Source organism: Coturnix japonica, chromosome 4 (assembly GCF_054131305.1).
Source record: "Coturnix japonica strain WE chromosome 4, WE-NBRP24, whole genome shotgun sequence".
In the NCBI taxonomy this organism is placed as follows: Eukaryota; Metazoa; Chordata; class Aves; order Galliformes; family Phasianidae; genus Coturnix; species Coturnix japonica.
The window spans coordinates 57488055-57506451 of NC_140666.1; the positions used below are offsets into that span (position 1 = coordinate 57488055).

Sequence of the window (18397 nt, forward strand, 5' to 3'; positions counted from 1 at the left end):
CTGCTCCTTGCCCTGCGAACTGGACACAAATAAGCGAGAGCCTCACATAGCGTCTTCTCCGTCCGGGGCGGGGGGGAGGGTGTGCCATGACTTGGTCCTCTCAAAACAAAGTGCTCCTCGACCCGCGAGCTGCTCAGTTTTCTGACATCCGGACGGAGAGCGCAGGGCAAAGCGGCGCGGGAGCCGAGAGCCGCGGGCGGCTGGGCGAGCAGCTCCCCGTGCCGCGGGCGGCCACCCGGGGCTCCTGCGGGGAGATCCGCAGCTCCCGCAGCGCCCGGCACGGCCGGGCCGGGGCCGCCGGCGGAGCGGGGGGGGAGCGGCGCCGCACAGCCCGGCAGGGGGCAGCGCGGAGCGGAGCTGCGGCCCGGGGCGGGCAAAGCGGAGAGTTCCCCGCGGCTGAGCGCTCGCGGCGGTTGCTCTTCCCTTGCCCTGCCCTGCCCTCTTTATTTTTATTTGTATTTCTTTTCTAACGGGTTTTACTTTACTTATTTATTTAATTTTTTTTTGCGAAGAGCTAATGTAAAGACCCGGAGAGCTCGTCTAGGCTTTCCCCCAGTGGCTTGACATGCTGCCTTTTGGAGATAAGACGAGGTATTTGCATACCGTTGTCACACTTCAGCAGTGGGACTTCAAGTTGAAACTCAGTAAATTCAGCTATTTTTAGAAGTGGAGTCAGGTTTCCATTTTGAATATTTTCCGATAAACAAAGCGGTGGGGATGCAGAGCACAGGCGATCTGCGGCTCCCACGGTACATCCCAGTGGAGAGCTCGGGTCAGTAAGTCCTGCGGTCTGTGCCTCGGACACGCCATCTCCGCGGGCTCACTTCTCCTCTCGTCTCCTCTCCTGTTCCTGAGCCGCTTTGCACCATCTGCTCACCGCTGCCGATTTGCTTCTTTCCCAAGTCACTTAGCGGGGATGGATGCGTTCTGAGGGAGGCTTTGCTGCCGCTCCTCTCCGCATGGGATGGGGCGGTAAGAAGAGAAATCCCCATTAATAATTGACTCACAGCGAGCTAGAAAGCTTCAGGGGTCGCCTGCTTTCTAGCGACCATCTGTCACACAGTCCCCTTTCTTCTGCTGCTTCTTCCTTTAGCTCATTTGACAGGAAAGTAACAGAAATGCCTTTAAGAAGGTCTTGAAAGCGTTGATTTTTTAAAAGAGGCTGCACGTAGCTGTAACCGATGGATGTAGTTAACTTTGCTGCTCTGCTGAACACTAGTGCATGGTATGGAACCGAAGGGTAGCTTGTTTGCCCAGGAAATAGGAGGTTAGCAGCTTTCAGAAGTAGCATTTTATTAGTTCAGCCTGTCACACTTCCTTTGGAAACTGGAAGTAGCATTGAACAAATAAGAATGTTAATTAATAGTAACCGCCGTGTCAGATTTGTTTTCCCCACGGAGAGGTTTGGTTAGTCCTTTTGGGTTTTTTCAGTTGAAGCACAGCTTTGTGTTTGTGTGAGTCTGAAATAGGCAGCAGTTCACAAAATACAATTCAGGCATGTCTTCGTGACAGCGATGCCCCTGCTTTTACAGAAGGCTTTGCAGAAAAGCAGTTGACTTGGAGATCTTGCTTGGCACTAAATCCATAATGTTTTACTGTGGTGGAAACATTGTTTTAGTTTAGTTTCTCTGTTGCTTTGTGTGGAATGTTTTAGTTTGCTTTTTGTCTTTTACTTACTGTCTAAATAGCAAGCTATAAATATTTAACAAGGAATACCTCTTTCATAAAGCAGCTTGGATTTGATGAGACAAGTTAAGAGTTACCCGACTGTGTGGTGGTACAGATTTTATTCGCTGAACTGATATCCCGTAAACCTGAGCAGTCGGAAAGAATTGATTTCTTTTGACAACAAGGCTTGATGTTCTACATTGCTGTGATGTGTTAGAGCTTGAAAAGAAAAAAGCCACTAACATTTAATGTTACGCTTTGTGTTAGTTGAACCTTTGTACAACAGCAATACAGGAACAGACTGTGCTCTGAGTGCTTTGGTTACTTAGCAGTAAACTTATTCTGTCAAGGCAAAAAACCATTCCTTGAGCGTATTTTGACTGTTTTCTAATCTTAATTTACTTCTCTCTGTTTTGTTTTGCTTCATAATATGCAAATTCCTCACGGGTCCTGAAAGCAGCAGTGCTCGATGTTAGTTAACGTGGTCTCTCACAGAGCACAGGGGCGCGTTCTACTTCACACTGCTAGGCAGGATCGCTACTGGCAAAACTTTCTGTATCTCTTTTTCAAGTATTTGCACACAGATCACCAGCTTAACCATTTATGCCCTTTCTACTGATGATAATTGGCTTTGAATCAGAACCTAATTTTGTTTTATGCAAGGTATCAAATAATGTATATACCTATATGTACTATAATGAATTCATTTCTGCCGTGCTTTGTTAATTACTACCAAAATAAGTAGTTTGTAGAGCTAGGTGTACAGTCACTACTTATAAACTAAATACTGTCGGTGGGCTTACACTGCAGGTTTGATTTTTTACATATGGGAGTTGCATGAGCCAATATATTCATGGAACTGGAGATTACTACTCCATTTTGCATAGGTCAGTCTGATTTTTTTTGTCATTTAAATTACACGTTGTTCTAGAAGAACAGCACATGAAAACAAAGAATTTGATGCTATTCATTTTACTATTGTATTGATTTGTATTAACTGTTGTTTTTAATGTGGGTGTGACAATTGGGAGAGTGATAGGAGAAGGGATATGCGGGTCATCTGTTTAACAAATTTACACCAGCTTTTGCCCTCTCCCTTGAAATGTGTCCTGGAACATAAATTGTGTACAAAGGTTTTAGATCTTGTCTTTTGATCCTGCAGAGCCTTGTGGTAGACAGAGACTGAGGCAGGGCACATCACTGCCTTTCCCCAGTCTCCCGTGGCTGGGTGCTCTGGCAAATTCTGTCCTAAAGCTGTGACGATCAACTTCCACCTGTACAGCACAAGGCTGCATTCACACAAACCTGCAGTACAGACTAATAGCTTTACATTTATCCCTGCTTCCAGAATGCAAACAAAAACTGATCCCATGTGTGCGAAGCTACAGAATCACCTATTTATTACTTTATTTTGCACTGGGGAGATAAGTGACATACAGAGATTATATAAATAGCTATTATCCACCAAGTGTTACAGTATGATCAAAGTACAGATCAGCAAAGGGGAACTATGTCATCAGCACTCTCAGAGATGTTTAATCAGAGATGAATTTGGCTCACTTAGGGAATCAGTCTTCTGGCTGGTAAACCTGCTGTACAGAGAGTGTCTTACTGCGCACTTAGGGGTTCGAGACTTCCTAAATGCCTGAGTACTACCATGTTTAAGCAGTTTGTTTTATTCCTCCCTTTTTTGCTGTATTTTCCTTTCAAAGCTCTGGAACTGCATAGCACATTTTTGCTTCCTAGAAAGCAGAAAATTTTCAATTAAAACTACTTCTTTTAGACTATCTTGTATTTACCCATACTGTTGTTAAAGGCTCTTTGTAGCTCTCAGAAGCTATTAAGTATAATTAGATGCTATTGTCACAAAACTGCATGGCTTTTATGGCCGAATCCATTACCCTTTTCATCTTCCTAAAGATTTATCACGTTATGTTCCCTTAAAAAACGATCCATGCATCATCACGCTCAAACTTGATATGTATTCCATCTCTCTGTGGAATACTTCTGCATTTCTGACTTTTGCTTGTCCCTACTCTTACAGATACAAGAGCGATTCTCTTTCGGTTCTCTTAGCGATCACACACAGCGGACTTCCAAAACAACCAGTGTAAAAATTCTTCTCTTGGTTAGAGGCATTGTTCCAGACAGTTTTTGTCAGGTTTCCTAAATGTATGGTAAACCAAGTATGCCTTTCACTGGAAATAAGTTATTTTGTTATAAATACATCTTGGCTTATTAAGCAGGACTGCAAAATATTTACAAATGAATTAAGGTGGAGTTGTTTTTTTGAAAAATAAAGGCCCTAAACAGCATGGCACTTCCAGACGTGGTATTTACTGGGAACTTGTACGTTGCTGGAATTCAGAGATTGCACAGCTTGAATATATCAATTACTTTTATTACTTTCAAAATAAGTACAGTTTGGGGTTTTTTTGTCATCATGATAGTTGTTGGACGGTCAGTCTGTGGTATGCTGCATGGTGTGCTTCGGATGTTTGCCTTCTAATCTCTGTGTTTAGAGGGCATCTCAGACACGTATTTCTTTTTGAGCTGGATATCTGATGCTTAATCTCATAAGGATTATCTATCATTATGCTATTACTTTGGTAATGTGTTTCATTTCTTTTAACTGAAAAGAAAGGAATTTTTAGAGCAACTATATGGCAATTCCAATTATCAGAGATAGAGCTATATACAATTTTCTGTACTGAAACGTGTTTTGGCCTATAGCTTTTCTTAAGATTAGTGTTCTTTCATATGTCAGTAGTTTTTTCTAAGAACATACAAGTATGAGCCATACTTATGCCTATAGAGACCATGGAAAATAGGCGGCGGTTTTTAAACCTCTCTGACTGAAGGACCCCTTAGAAGTTTCCCATGGAAGCACAGAATCCTACACAGATTGTTCAGATATGCTGAAAGTGGACTTGCTTTTCTAAGTTATTTTATCTGAAGCATTTACAAGAGGACTGCAGACCCACTGATTCTGCGGCCCATGGCTTGAAAGCCACAGGAAGCAGAGTTGTTAATACAGGGATCAGAATATTTTCTCCCACTTACTTTTTTTAGATGCTTATAGAGCTTTTCTGAGAAAGATATGCAGAAAAAAAATTCATTTTTATGAAATCTTGGAAAGCTTTCTTGTAAGTTTAATGATCTCCATAGTTGTCTTGATTATAAATAGTCTTCAAATCCTTTTGCCTTTCTTGATAACTGCATGTATTAAGATCATCCCAAAATATTTTAACTTCCTGACTCAAAAAGCATTCAGGAAGGTTAGGAATGTTATCCACATTAACGAAGTTGTAAATGTGATTAAGTAATTCTGGCATTTATTCTTGGAAGTAAAGTTAGGTCTGTGCCTGACTATTTTGGAAACCATGTCTAAAGCAGCAAATACTGTAGACTGAGGAAAACATCAGTTGAGAAACAGTTAGAAATCACTTACTAGCAATTTATATCTTTAATCCCTCAAAAGCTGTAATTTCAACTCCCACAAGGAATTTTTGGCCTGAAGATAAACTAATCAGCAGATAGTATGGAGCATCTGCAAAGAGAATATGCTGTTAATACTTATTGTTTGCCCAAGGTGGTAAATGCACAGGCAATCACAGTACGTTAATTAAAATACAATCGGTAAACCTTAGAGGCCAGGTAGAAAACAAAATGTGGTTTAGCTACTTTTAGTTAACATCTTTCTGCCTTCTTTTGTTTCAGTGTAACTTATGGTACTTGTGATAACACGAGTAGGCGTTTGTTTGAAACTCATTTCCACTCTTACTGCTGTTAATAGGAAGAATTTAGAAAACAGGCTTTAAATTTATGGCAACTGGGAAGAAACACTGAGTTGGGGATATCCATAGGGAATAGAAATCATGCTAGCTAACAAACAAGTATAAAAATTATGACACACCACCTATGATGTCATCAGATCAAAGCACAATTAAATATTGAAGATTATGTTTATGCTTATTTAAATGCTAGATTAAAGATGAATTGTGTGGGAATATGTGATCCAGATTCAAAATAAAAAAGCCAGTTTAGACAGCACATTCTAGAGTGGAATTAATTTGCTACAACTTATTTTCATTTTCAGTAGAAGAGAGGAAGCATTTTGCTTTTGTCATGATTAAATGAATAAATATAATTAATAAAATTACAGAATACAAGTCTTTCACTGGAAAAGTAACATAGATAAATTTATATGCACTGTTTCTTGACTTATAGGACTTAAAAAAAAAGAGAGACATTAAATACAAAAGGAACTATTTACAAAGTGCCAGAAAAGAAACCCTGCTCAAATGGCCCTTGTGAATCACTCAGTAGTTGTAATTTCACATTAGGTCTGGCACTGAAAATATAGCCACAAAATATATTTGCTTAGTGAAATATATATATTTTCCCATTTATTTATGCATTATGGTGAACTCGCCCCAGAACAGAGGGCCAGCCCAAAGCCTGTGTTCCACTTAAGTCTTACTTAACCCCTATTTTGGGACTTTAAGTGGAAGTGAAGTGTTGGAGACTTATGGAAAGTCGTTGGGCAGGTGAGAACTTAACTTTCCATCCTTGGTATTGTGCTATTGCTTTCCAGAACTGAATAAGTGGTTCCATAGTTATTTTTTAAGATTTTTGAGCCTGGAATGAGAAGTAAACATTTGGAGGGGAAATTAAGGGTCACATTTTAGCATTTGACCTCCTGCCTCTGAGGTCTTTATACTCTGCCTTTATGCTGTGATTAAGAAGTCCCCATATAAGACAGCTATTCTTGTGAAACACTAAGCTTGCATCCATTTAAGAAATACTTGAAAATATATAAGAACTGACTGTTAATGAGTTTCCCATTTCTAATACTTAGCTTGAAGTAATAAATCAGCTTCTGTCTCCTACTTTAAAAATAATAGGAGCATTAGACAAGATTTATGTTATTTCATTTTTCCAGAAAGTGCTTAGTTCACTTTCATGAGTGTGGTTTGAGTCATGAATCAGAGTTCTTCATTTAGATCTCTATTCAAACAGAAATCAGTTGGACCACTTACACGTTTAACATTAAATGTTAGTCTACATATTTGAACAAGTTGTGCCGAAAAAATTGACATCAGCTTCAAGTCATACTTTGTCTTCAAAAACTGTTTGCCTACTGCTGTTAGAAATGGCATCTTCAGTAACCAGAACTGGAAAGGGTTTGAGGAAAAGCAATTATTGTCCTTGTCAATTTACATTTTTAGTAAATGGGAAAACACTTTTTTTTCAGTCATTTCTAATGCTTACATCCAATGAGGCCTTGCACAGTTTATTTAAGTCTTTCCATAGCTAGAAAGGAGACAAAAACACATCAAACATGATGGTGAAACAGGACATACTGGAAAGAAAACGGGAAGGCGAGTTTAATACCCAAGTGACTTGTGGTAATTTTCAAACTTTTCTTTAATGTCAAATAGATTTCAAGTTGTTAACCCTTTAAATGCTTTCTTTATCTAAATTATGTCAAGACACAGGAAAGAAATTTGAAGACATCTAGTGGTTATTTTCAGGAAAGTAATTGAGAAAACAGTCAAGCTTGCCATGAAATACTGTTGACTTCAGCATTTGCAGGATTAGACCACAGGAATTCAGATACCTGAATGCTGGCATTCTATGACAGCTGTTCTGAAAGTAATGTGTCCTATTTTATGATGCTGGCGTGTGACGTCAGTGGCGGATGTAGGTGGCATGGCAGTAGAGGCTGAATCTTCCCATCAGTATTCTGTTACATTTTATTGCCCTGTGCCAGACGGCAGTGAAAAATCAATCTGACAAAATGGCATCTGATGTGGAAGTGCACATGCATCAAAGGTGTGGAACTGAATTGCTCTATGTGAAAAATATAGCACCCACTGATGTTCATCAGCGCTTGCTGAATGTTTAAAAGACATGCCACATTCCAGATGGCCATGCAGATTTTTAAAAACATAGTGTGCAGGCTCTTGTTCATCATGGGCAAAAATACACAGCTAATGGTGGAGACTGTGTTGAAAGGTAGTGCTTTGTAGCTGAGAATTTGCTCTAACAAGTAGTGATATTGTGTTCTTTGCAGTTGTAGTTTCCATGGGAATACATATGAAGCATTACTTTCAGAGTGACCTATGTATAGCATGCAAGTTTGAATGACGCTGGCCAATATCCAGGTAGCCCCCAAACAATGGAAATCAGAGGAAGAGCTGAACTCCCACCCCTTCCAAACTTCCCTTCTTCATGATGTCATATGGTATGGAATATTCCTTTGGCCAATTTGTATGAGCTCTCCTGGTTCTGTCTCCTCCCAGCTCCTTGGGCCCCCTGTCATTGCTAGGACAGTAAGAGAAACAGAAAACTGAAATGGCCTCCACGCAGCACTGCTCAGCAACAACTAGAAACATCAGTGCATTATCAACACTGGTTTTCTTTTAGAACCAAAACATAGTATCATACCAGACACTGTGAAGAAAAACAGGTTATCAGTAGCTGCTGTTTTGAGTGAAATATTGGCAAAATATTCAACACACCTGAAAAACTGCATTATATATAAGAAAGATTTGCAAGCAACAGAGGAAATATATTTGTTATTTGTTGTTTCATTCAACTCCACTCAGCACTTACTCCTTTTATGGGACAGTAATTATTACACGTTTTTGTGCCAGATGGGTAGGATGCAGTATACCATCATAGTTGATTCTCAGTATTACTTTTGTGTTGTTTTTCCACTTTTTCTCAAAACATACTTAATGCTTGCTGAATGGTCACATTTGTATGGCCTTAAATATGTAGTATGGTTACATGTGTGCAAGGCACTTATCATTTGGCTGTTACTCTTTGAACATCTTTACCAGGTGCTTTTTTGTTGGTCATAGCGTTTTGGGAAATGCGCTGTGTATTCTGAAGACAATCACAGTGATGCAAAGAAGGGTACAAGAAATTACTTAATATTCCTAGTCTGTGAGTAATTAGATCAGCATGCTTTGACTGATAGGGCACAGAAAAGAAAGCAAGCTGGGGTTCCTTTCAGGTCTGTATTCTCTTCTGCATGACCGATCTGTCTCTATGTTTTCTCAACTTCTGATTTTCATTTTTTGTTTGTTTGTTTATTCATCTCAGAAACCTCTTCCTTTTGAGGATAGATCCACTTTCTGTACAGCTTAATACAGCAGGGCCAGAGAACCTGAGGTATTCTGAAGTTCTCAAGGGATAATGTAACGCAGATTATACACGTGTGGTTGGATACAAGTGATGATAGGGAGAAGAATCACATAAATCTCACAGTAGTCTTTTTCTTTCTTCAAATGTTTCATCTTCTGCTGTGTTTTCATTTGCTTTATAACTCTCTGAAAAATTTCTCAGAATTTATCGTCTGCTCAATGAGGTCACCTTCCAGATTCGGCAGTCGGTATTATCACGGTCCCTTGAAACTGTATTTTGTAAAGGAAAGACCAGGTTTGTCTGTTTTAAGTAACTAAAGAATTTTTCTTCATAGTAAACTATTCCTGCTTATGAATTCTAGGATAAACCATAGCTTTCTCAAGTGGAAGCTCAAACTACAGTACAGGACTGTAGTGCATAAAAGGATGTATGCTGTACATGGGAAAGAGTGCAGATATCCTAAACTCCCCAGTCTGTAGTGATTGAAAAGCTTTGCTGTGAAGGAAACTCTGCATGATTTTAACTAGTTGTGTAGATCACTAAAATTCAGTATGTCCTTCTGATTAATGTGCTGTAACTTCTAAGCTTAATTTCACCACGACCCTTACTATCAGCTCTTAACAATGCCAATGTTAACTGAAGGCTTCTCATGTGAATAGAATAGTCAAGCGTGTTTGTTTCTTCACGTTGTCCTTTCAAAATAACATCTTGGTAATAAATAACATTGGTTACTAATTTCCAGTTCAGTCATCTCACTTGTGGCTCAGTATGTGTCTAGTATTGGATCTGTTGTGCTGACTCTTTGCTGAGAAAATAGTTATTAGTAGTAATACTTTTGTCATGCATTGTTAAATAGGATAGATTGTCAACACTTCTCAGGACTTCATCTCTTAGACTCCACATGCAACTAGAATACATTGGTTAATGTGAGATGCTGTTCTTCTTCCTGCATCTGTATGTAAAAGGAGCTAAATAGTTTCCTTGTTAACAGTGTTCAGTAAAAGGTCAGCTGTTCTTATTCCAGCTGAATTTGAACAGCTTTCCTGTTGCCTAAACTAAAATACTTAAATGGTTTGAAGTTCAAAACCACGCTTTAAAAACTATAGGTAAAGATTTTGTTGTTGTTACTGTTAACCTACAGAGCTCTTTGAGAACTGCACACTGTGTTGGCTGTCTATTGGACCATCATCTAAGAGGCATTAAGGGGTAAAGGAATATGTTACTCATAATTATGAAGCTCCAAATACAGTTCTGTTCAATGTCAAAGCACTTCATAAGTACTGCAGATGGCTAACAAGTAGCCAGACCTTATTAAAGAAATGCAATTACTTTCACTGGAAAGGTTTTACAGTTATGTTCCACATCCTTCAATAACCTCCAGAAGACAGAGAAACATTAGAGTGCTTATTTTACGGAGCAAAAAGCCAAAGAAGTAAAAACTAAATTATTTCATGTCCACAGTTTGAGAATAGGTATTAGAATTCAGAATGTACTGGTTTTACTTTTTATTCTTACTACATTATTCAAGCCAGAAGACATCGTTACACAACACTCAAAAATAAATGAAAGGGCAAGTTTCAAGACAGACTGAAATTCTGCTTTAGTTTTTACTTTTCCATACAGGGTACCTGAATCGTTCTCTGCCTCGTGCCTTATATCAACACACGCACCTATGTAAATTCAATGTAAATCAGAGCTAACCAAAATAATAGCATTTCATATTCCTATATATAAGTAAGTAGATAACCAGATTCCTCTAAAAAAAAATGCTGTCACTGAGAACAACAGTACAGATTCACACCAATCCATTAATAAAACACACATAGACAAAGCATACAGCTTCCTCTATCTAATCACTGGCTAGTTTAAGAAAGCTCTCTCCATCTCAGACTGAGTTATTACAGTCACATATAAATCTTATTTTACACCAGCAGCAGTCCTCAGTGTTCAAAACTCAAGTCAGCCCATATGAACATGAAATTGGCTCAACTCACAAGACTTCTTGTCAAACTATTGATTATTATCTACTTATCTTCCTGTGTTTGAAGTTTTAAATGTACTCAGCTCATATTTTCAGGTTCTTACCTGAAACCTTAGTGCTAGATGCTTTCTTTTGTTTAGAAAAAGCTAAGATTTTGAAGTAATTGCTTCTTTTGAGGAGATTCATATAAAAACAAACAAGTTAAAAAAAAACAAAACCTCAGAAAGCAAACCAACCTTGAAATATAATATAGTATGTATGATACAAAGTTATTAGCACTTATATTAGAAGTTGTACTGGGTTTACTTACACATTTTTTCCACTTTTCCATTGACATTTTTATTTTTCTTAAGGATATTTTTAGTCATTTCCAGCACTAATTTTTATTCTGCTTTTTCATTCAATTTGAAAATGAAGATTTCAAATGTTATAAAATGAATGAATGCTATAAATTATTTTGATTCTCAATTGAAACAACTTTTGCAAATGTGGTATTACCTTATGTATATTATGTATTTCAGCAATATATGTTCACAACTCCCATATTTAGTATTTATGCTGCGTAAGTACCATAGAGTAAACTTGTTAAAATCAAAATCTTATTAATACATCAAATGTTCCTTATGTTTCTTCATTGAAAGAAATGTTTGAATGAGGTGATTTTACAAAAAGTATATATTACTGCTGTAACTAAAACAGATCATCAGTAGTTTTTATTAATATAATTTAAAAAAAACAACAGAGTTTATGTCCTTGAATAATAAGTAACTAAGCAATGAACTAAAACTCACTCAGTATAACAACGGAATTTCATTGTATTTATTGGCATAACATTTCCAATAATTGGATTAGCTTTAGATTGCTGGGAAAGTTATAATAGCTGTTGATTGAGCTGTATTACTGCTATAGCAAGCACTTTTTCAGGAGCTTTATGGAAAATGGAAAAACAAGGAATGAAATCCTAGCTCTGTGGAACTCAGAGGCAAATCTCTCACTGCCTTAATGCTGTCCAATATTTCATTTAGTGGCTTTGGACAAAGACCCTTACAACTAAAGAGTTGGGAGCTGGACTAGATGACCTTTTATGGTACCTTCCAACTCAAACAGTTCTATAATTCTATGAAACTCAATGCTCTCATCGTCAGAAAATTCACAAATGTCTTACATGACTACAATGGACATTCAGCATTTAAGATATGGATGTCATCTACCTGGCCTTCTGCAAAGCCTTTGACATGGTCCCTCACCACATCCTCCTTTCTAAATTGGAGAGATATGGATTTGAAAGATGGACTGTTCGATGGATTAAGAACTGGTTGACTGGTCTCAGCCAAAGGGCTGTGATTAATGGTTCTATGTCTGGGTGGAGGCTGGTCATGAGCAGTGTCTCTCAGGGGTCAATCTTGGGATTGGTGCTCTTCAGCATCTTTATCAGTGACAAAGATGGCATTGAGTGCATGCTCAGCAAGTTTGCAGATGACACCAAGCTGAGTGGTGCAGTCAACACATAGGAGGGAAGGGAAGCCATTCAGAGGGACCTGGACAGGCTGGAGAAGTGAGCCCTTGTGAACCTAATGGGGTTCAACAAGGCCAACTGCAAGGTGTTGCACTTGGGCCAGGGCAGTCCCAGATATTTATACAAACTGGGGGAAGATATCCTTGAGAGCAGCCCCGCAGAGAAGGACAAGGGAGTCCTGGTAGACAAGAAGCTGGACATGAGCCATCAGTGTGTGCTTGCAGCCCAGAAGGCCAACTGTGTTCTGGGCTGCATTAAAAAAGGGGTGGCCAGGAGGGAGATGGAGGTGATTTTCCCCCTCTGCTCTGCTCTTGTGAGGCACCATCTGCAGTACTGCATTGAGGAGGCCTGGGACCCCCAGTACAGGAAGGATGTGGAGCTCTTGAAGCGGGTCCATAGGAGGACCACTAAGAAGATCAGAGGGCTGGAGCACATCTCCTATGAGGAAAGGTTGAGGGAACTGGGCTTCTTTAGCTTGGAGAAGGCTCCGAGGAGATCTTATTGCGGCCTTCCAGTACTTGAAGGGAGAATATAATGGAATGACTGCTTATATGGGTTGATAGTGATAGGACAAGGAGGAATGGTTTTAAACTGAGACAGGGGAGGTTTCGGTTAGATATTAGGAGGAAGTTTTTCACTCAGAGGGTGGTGACACACTGGAACAGGTTGCCCAAGTAGGTTGTGGATGCCCCATCCCTGGAGGCATTCAAGGCCAGGCTGGATGTGGCTCTACACAGCCTGATCTGGTAGTTGGTGACCCTGCATATAACAGGGGGTTGAAACTTGATGATCACAGTAGTCCTTTTCAACCCAGGCCATTCTGTGATTCTATGATTCTATGAAGATCACTAGGGCTATGAATGATATTAACCATCTGAGTAAAGTTTTGCATAATCAGGACACCATACATAAATACAAAAAAATGTGTTTATTTGGTCTGGTATTAGTGTGAATAAGAGAAGAAATAGTTTTACAATGCTTTGTTAAATTAGATCTGCCTCAACTAAACAGTTTTGGAGGAGAAAGAAGAATTTCTAGGTAGTCCACACAGAGGTGGAATGTGTGCAGTAACATCATGACTTTCTTATGCCAGGTGCTCTTTTTATAGTCACACAATTACCCAACTCATTTTAGTTTTTCATAGCATGTTTGCCTGCAGCTGAGGCCTATGATTTGTACACAATTGTAAAATCTGAGAAATTCTTTCAAACCTACTCAATGAAAGACAGATAAGTTTTCTGTTTTGGATTGCTTACAGATAAATATAATATTGGTGTGTTTTAGATTTTAATCAATTACATTTCTCTGAATTATCAATTAGCAACTGACTTACGGTGTTGCATTCTACGACATAGTTTAATAAAAGAAAGGCCATGTGCTAAGCTCCGCATATTTAGCATATGCTGATGCCTGTAACCGATCACCGGCTGACTAACCTGATAAATTTCCATGGTTTCATTCAGCTTCACTCTTGAAATTCCTGTGGTCTGCTGAGCAAATAAAAAATATCCCAAATTTAAAACATGACCACCATGAAAGGTTTCCAAGAGATCAGACGTTTTAATAAGATATTTGCTGTTCATAGGATCAAACATTATATAATTCAGAAAAAAATACTTTTACCGAGAGCAGATCATGTGCTGTGAGGAAGCCTTGTAACAGAGAAAATGAAATAAAAAGCCCTGTATTAAAATGAATCAATAAATTTTGGACAAGAAAAATATTAGAGTGAATATTACACTGATAAGAAAAAGTATACTATGTTATTGATGATATGTGTGCTTACAGATAAATCAAGGTAGAAAAGTAGAATTAAAACCGGCAGTTTTGTCTTTATTCACCTATACATTTTATAAATCAATTCATAGATTTTTCAGTTTCATTTTTAAAATAATTGAAATTATAAATTTCAAGAACAAAATTAGTGTAATGTTTTGATCTTCTGTATTCTGAGAGACACATAATAGGCAGTCTTCCTCTGCCTATTCAGTTATTTCCTTAAGGAGAAAGAGTTTTCTTTTTATGGGGGATAGAACAGTACCACTTAACATAGGCTAAGTGCTGCCTAAAATAGGAGAATATCGGTAGAGAGGATCTCTAAAGGTGCATTCGTGTTCACAGTATGAAAATGTTTAAACTTATCCTCTTTGCGGTGTCTTCTTCAAAATGTATTAGTTCCAGAAGATTTTTAACTTACATTATTTACTGTATTTTATTTTTGTTATACAGAGAAATGGTTAATGCATGGTTTGCTGAGAGAATTCATACCATCCCTGTCTGCAAGGAGGGGACCAAGTCTCAGAGTGAATCCTGTGCTTGTCACCAGCCTGCCTGCCCTGAGACCACCAACTCTGGAACACCAGCAAGGAAAATCTCTGCTTCAGAGTTTGACAGACCCTTAAGGCCAATTTTTGTCAAGGACTCAGTAGGAGCAGTAAGCTTCCTCTCTGGCTCTGAAAAGAAGGAACAGATGCCTCTGCAATCTCCAAGGACTGGGACCAGTGCAGGGGATCGGTGCTCAAGGCTTTTAGAACTTGTGAAAGACATTTCTAGTCATTTGGATGTCACAGCACTTTGCCATAAAATTTTCCTACATATCCATGAGCTTATAGCTGCTGATCGCTATTCCCTGTTCTTGGTCTGTGAGGATAGCTCTAACGAGAAGTTTCTTGTAAGCAGGCTGTTTGATGTGGCTGAAGGTTCTACCCTAGAAGAAGCTTCAAATAACTGCATTCGCCTAGAGTGGAATAAGGGCATAGTGGGCCACGTAGCTGCTATAGGCCAGCCTCTGAACATCAAGAATGCATATGAGGTAAACCAAGAAAATCTGTCATCAACTATTGCTGAAACTAGAAAAAGCCATATTATCAGCTGATGTAATATTGTCATTTTAGTGTATGTATTTGGAGCTATACTGACATACACCAGTGAAGATGGAAAGCAGACAGTAAATTTCCAATTATAGTACATATATTACGCATATACACAGATGCAGAAACTTGGAGCTGTGACTAATGCAACTGGAATGATAACTTCAAAATAAATTATTTAACTTTTTTATTAGCAGTCAGATTTTCGGCCTTAACCATTTATGTGCACATTACTGTTTGCACTTCTAGCTTTGAACAAGTAAATGTTTAGGTTTCTGCAGCAAAATGAATGAAATTATGAGTGTAATTGTCTGAAAAAGCATAGTCTTACAACAGAAAACAGTTTTAAGGATTTGATTTTATCAAAGGCATAAGGAGTAGGAGTGGAACGAAAAAGACCAGGATGAGGGCCTGAACCGTATAGCAGTCTTCCAAATAAAATAAGACTCTATAATTTGCCTAACTTAATACAAGGCTAGATGAAAACAAGGAAGGGAATCCAGCAGTGGGAGAAGACTACTCTTACACTTCATCCTAACATCACTTACTTCCAGAATCTTTGGATGTATTTATTTTGTGCTTTGAATTTAGGGGTGATGGAATTTTTAAAAATTTATTGGTTGATACAAATCAAGTTTCTCCTTGAATTGGGTCATGGAGCTCAATTTGAAATGAATTACTAGAGGAAAGACAGGAGCCTTTAGAAATAGATAATGAGATTTTAGAAAATCACGGTTTCATAACAACATTGGGCTTAAAAAAACAACCAAGATGGAACAGAGTAAGGCAAAAAGACTGACCATCTTCACGAAACTTTGTTTTTCTGTGGCCACACGTCTTTCTGTATATTTCTGTAATTTCCTCTCAATGATAAAAGCTGTATTGGAGATAAATACATACATTAATTATAATTTAAAAGTTTTGTTTTGTTTTGTTTGTTTGTTTGTTTGTTTGTTTGTTTGTTTTCTCTGTCTGGCAATTGTATTTATCCACCAGCACTCAAGATCCACTTTTTTTTTTTTTCTTTGAAAATGCAGTTAATAACAACTTTGTAAAACTATTAGGTAGTAATGGAACCTTTGCTCTCATGTATAACAATTCAGATATCAGAGTATTACAACTTTTAAAAAAGGCAAATATTCAAATGATCATATTTTTCTCTTCTATCAGGATCCAAGATTCAATGCAGAAGTTGACCAGATCACAGGGTACAAGACTCAGAGTATTCTCTGCATGCCGATAAAGAATCATAGGGAAGAGGTAAGTTGTAGTATTGGGATTACTTTATGTAATGCATTTTCATGCTATGCCAGTACTTTAAACTTTTCTTAACTCTCAATCGTTATCTTACAGCAGAAAACCATCTCCTTTTAAAAAAGTCTTTGTGCTTATGATCGCCTGGACTTGGATTTTATCTTATCTAGCTCAGTAATATAAGACAAATGGAGTTTTCAAGAGGCAGAAGTGGAATAGATGTATTTAATTCTAGAGGTACCATTCATTGTTCTTGTAGGTTGTATCTGTCAGCATTCAGATTCTCTGCATGTTTATTGGTCTTTATCAGCACACTCTCAGATTGCTATTAAGAGTTAGTGTGCTCCAGCTTGGATTGTATCTAGATTATGTTCATCACAGGACACTAACTGTTTTTATTATTGTCTAAAACATTTTTTGCATTATGTTAACTCTGGTCATTAATAATAAATTTAGAAACACATTAAGTGCTTAAGACCTGGCATTGAAAACATGTGGTGTTTATATAATGCAGAGAAATCTCTGTTAAGTTATTGTCCTGGTTTTGGTGGGAATAGAGTTAATTTTCTTCTTAGTATCTGGTATGGGTCTATGTTTTGGACTTAAGATGACAGTAGTGTTGATAACACACTGATATGTTTGTTGTGGCAGAGCAGTGCTTACTCTAAGTCAAGGTCTTTTCTGCCTCTTGCACAGCCCTGCCAGAAAAGGTTTGGGGGCACAAGGAGCTGGGAGGGAACAGAACCAAGGCAGCTGACCCAAGCCAGCCAAAAGGATGCCTCATATTATACGGCATCATGCTGGACAGTAAAACTTGAGGGTGTTGGCCAGCAGGAGTTGCTGCTACTCAGGGACTGGCTGGGCATTGGTCAGTGGGTGGTGAGCAATTACATTGTGCATCACTGGTTTTGTATATTCTTTTATTGTTATTATTAGTTTCCCTTCCTTTTCTGTCCTGTAAAACTCTCAACCTGTGAGTTTTCTCTCCCATTCTCTCTATTGTGGGGCGAGTGAGCAAATGGCTGCATGGTGCTTAGCTGCCTACTGGGTTAAACACGACATTCATCTAACTGAAAGTGAAATCACTCCTAAACTAAACTGAGGTGTATCTGCTTGTTGATCTCTTGCATGCATTTCCATCAATGGTAATTGTCACAGATCTCCCTTTGAATATGACGCTGTTGCGGTAGGGAGAATTCTTACTATGAAATTCTTATAATGTCTTCTTGCACTGAGCAATTCAAGAGTGAATTCGGTAAAGACAAAGAAAGCATAAAACATATTGAAAAAAGGCAAGATCCACTTTCTTACCCAGGGAGGTAGTTTGTATTTCTTTGTTATTTGCTTTTTGTTTTGTTTGGTATTTGATCCTGTAAGTAATAGCCTTCAGCCACATCACCAGTTCTTCGAATGCTTGCACAGTGTAAGGCTCTTTATACAGTACACCTGAGACTTAAGATGAAGATCTTCTCTCCGTAATTCCTTTGCTTTTCAGACTATTTATCATTTGCAGATAGTTCAAAGTCCTCAAACTCCAAGAACAAATGCTGACAAGGTTATTTTGAGATACTAAACTACCTTTTTTCTTGCTCTTCCATTTTTTTTAAAACCTCTTACAAAGTATGCCACCCTGTCACTGCTGTGAACCTTTTCTCATTAAGTAAACTGATGAAGCTCTCCACTTATCTGATTTGTTGAACCTTACTCTAGTTGACCCAGACAATCAGCCAGAATTTCCTTTCTTTATCTACCATAAATTTTGGTTTAAACTGTTTTTTCAGTCCTTGCAAGCATGAAATGGGCTTGAGTTGATAGTGCTTCATGGACAACACTTCTAGTCTTGCTCTCCTGCTCTCATGCTCACTTAAACCCTCTCCTGTTCCAGCTGGCAGCAGCCACTGCTGGCCATAGGCCAGCTGACAAGCGAATTGGGTGTTGTGTGGAGGGAAT

At 38.5% G+C, this 18397-nt stretch overlaps 1 protein-coding gene and 1 long non-coding RNA gene across 22 annotated transcripts in view; one reads left to right on the plus strand and one right to left on the minus strand.

Annotated features, from left to right (window-relative positions):
• Positions 1-18397, plus strand: part of PDE5A (phosphodiesterase 5A) — a 122562-nt gene that overhangs the window by 62575 nt on the left and 41590 nt on the right. For 3 of the 8 annotated variants that reach the window (XM_085546944.1, XM_015861889.3, XM_015861891.3), the window contains 2 exons: positions 14553-15135; positions 16364-16453. In XM_085546944.1, the coding sequence (XP_085403070.1) occupies positions 14553-15135; positions 16364-16453 (673 nt within the window). Of the gene's footprint in view, positions 1-359; positions 973-14552; positions 15136-16363; positions 16454-18397 lie in introns of those variants that run through there. The other 5 variants (XM_015861895.3, XM_085546947.1, XM_085546946.1 and 2 more) reach the window with 4 other exon arrangements.
• LOC107313554 (uncharacterized) overlaps positions 1-18397 on the minus strand; it is a 115195-nt gene that overhangs the window by 43150 nt on the left and 53648 nt on the right. For 3 of the 14 annotated variants that reach the window (XR_014945912.1, XR_001555057.3, XR_014945911.1), the window contains 2 exons: positions 13760-13813; positions 6915-9095 (listed from right to left, as the gene is read on the minus strand). This is a non-coding gene — a long non-coding RNA (uncharacterized LOC107313554). Of the gene's footprint in view, positions 1-1459; positions 1596-6914; positions 9096-13759; positions 13814-15993; positions 16071-18397 lie in introns of those variants that run through there. The other 11 variants (XR_014945913.1, XR_014945919.1, XR_014945914.1 and 8 more) reach the window with 7 other exon arrangements.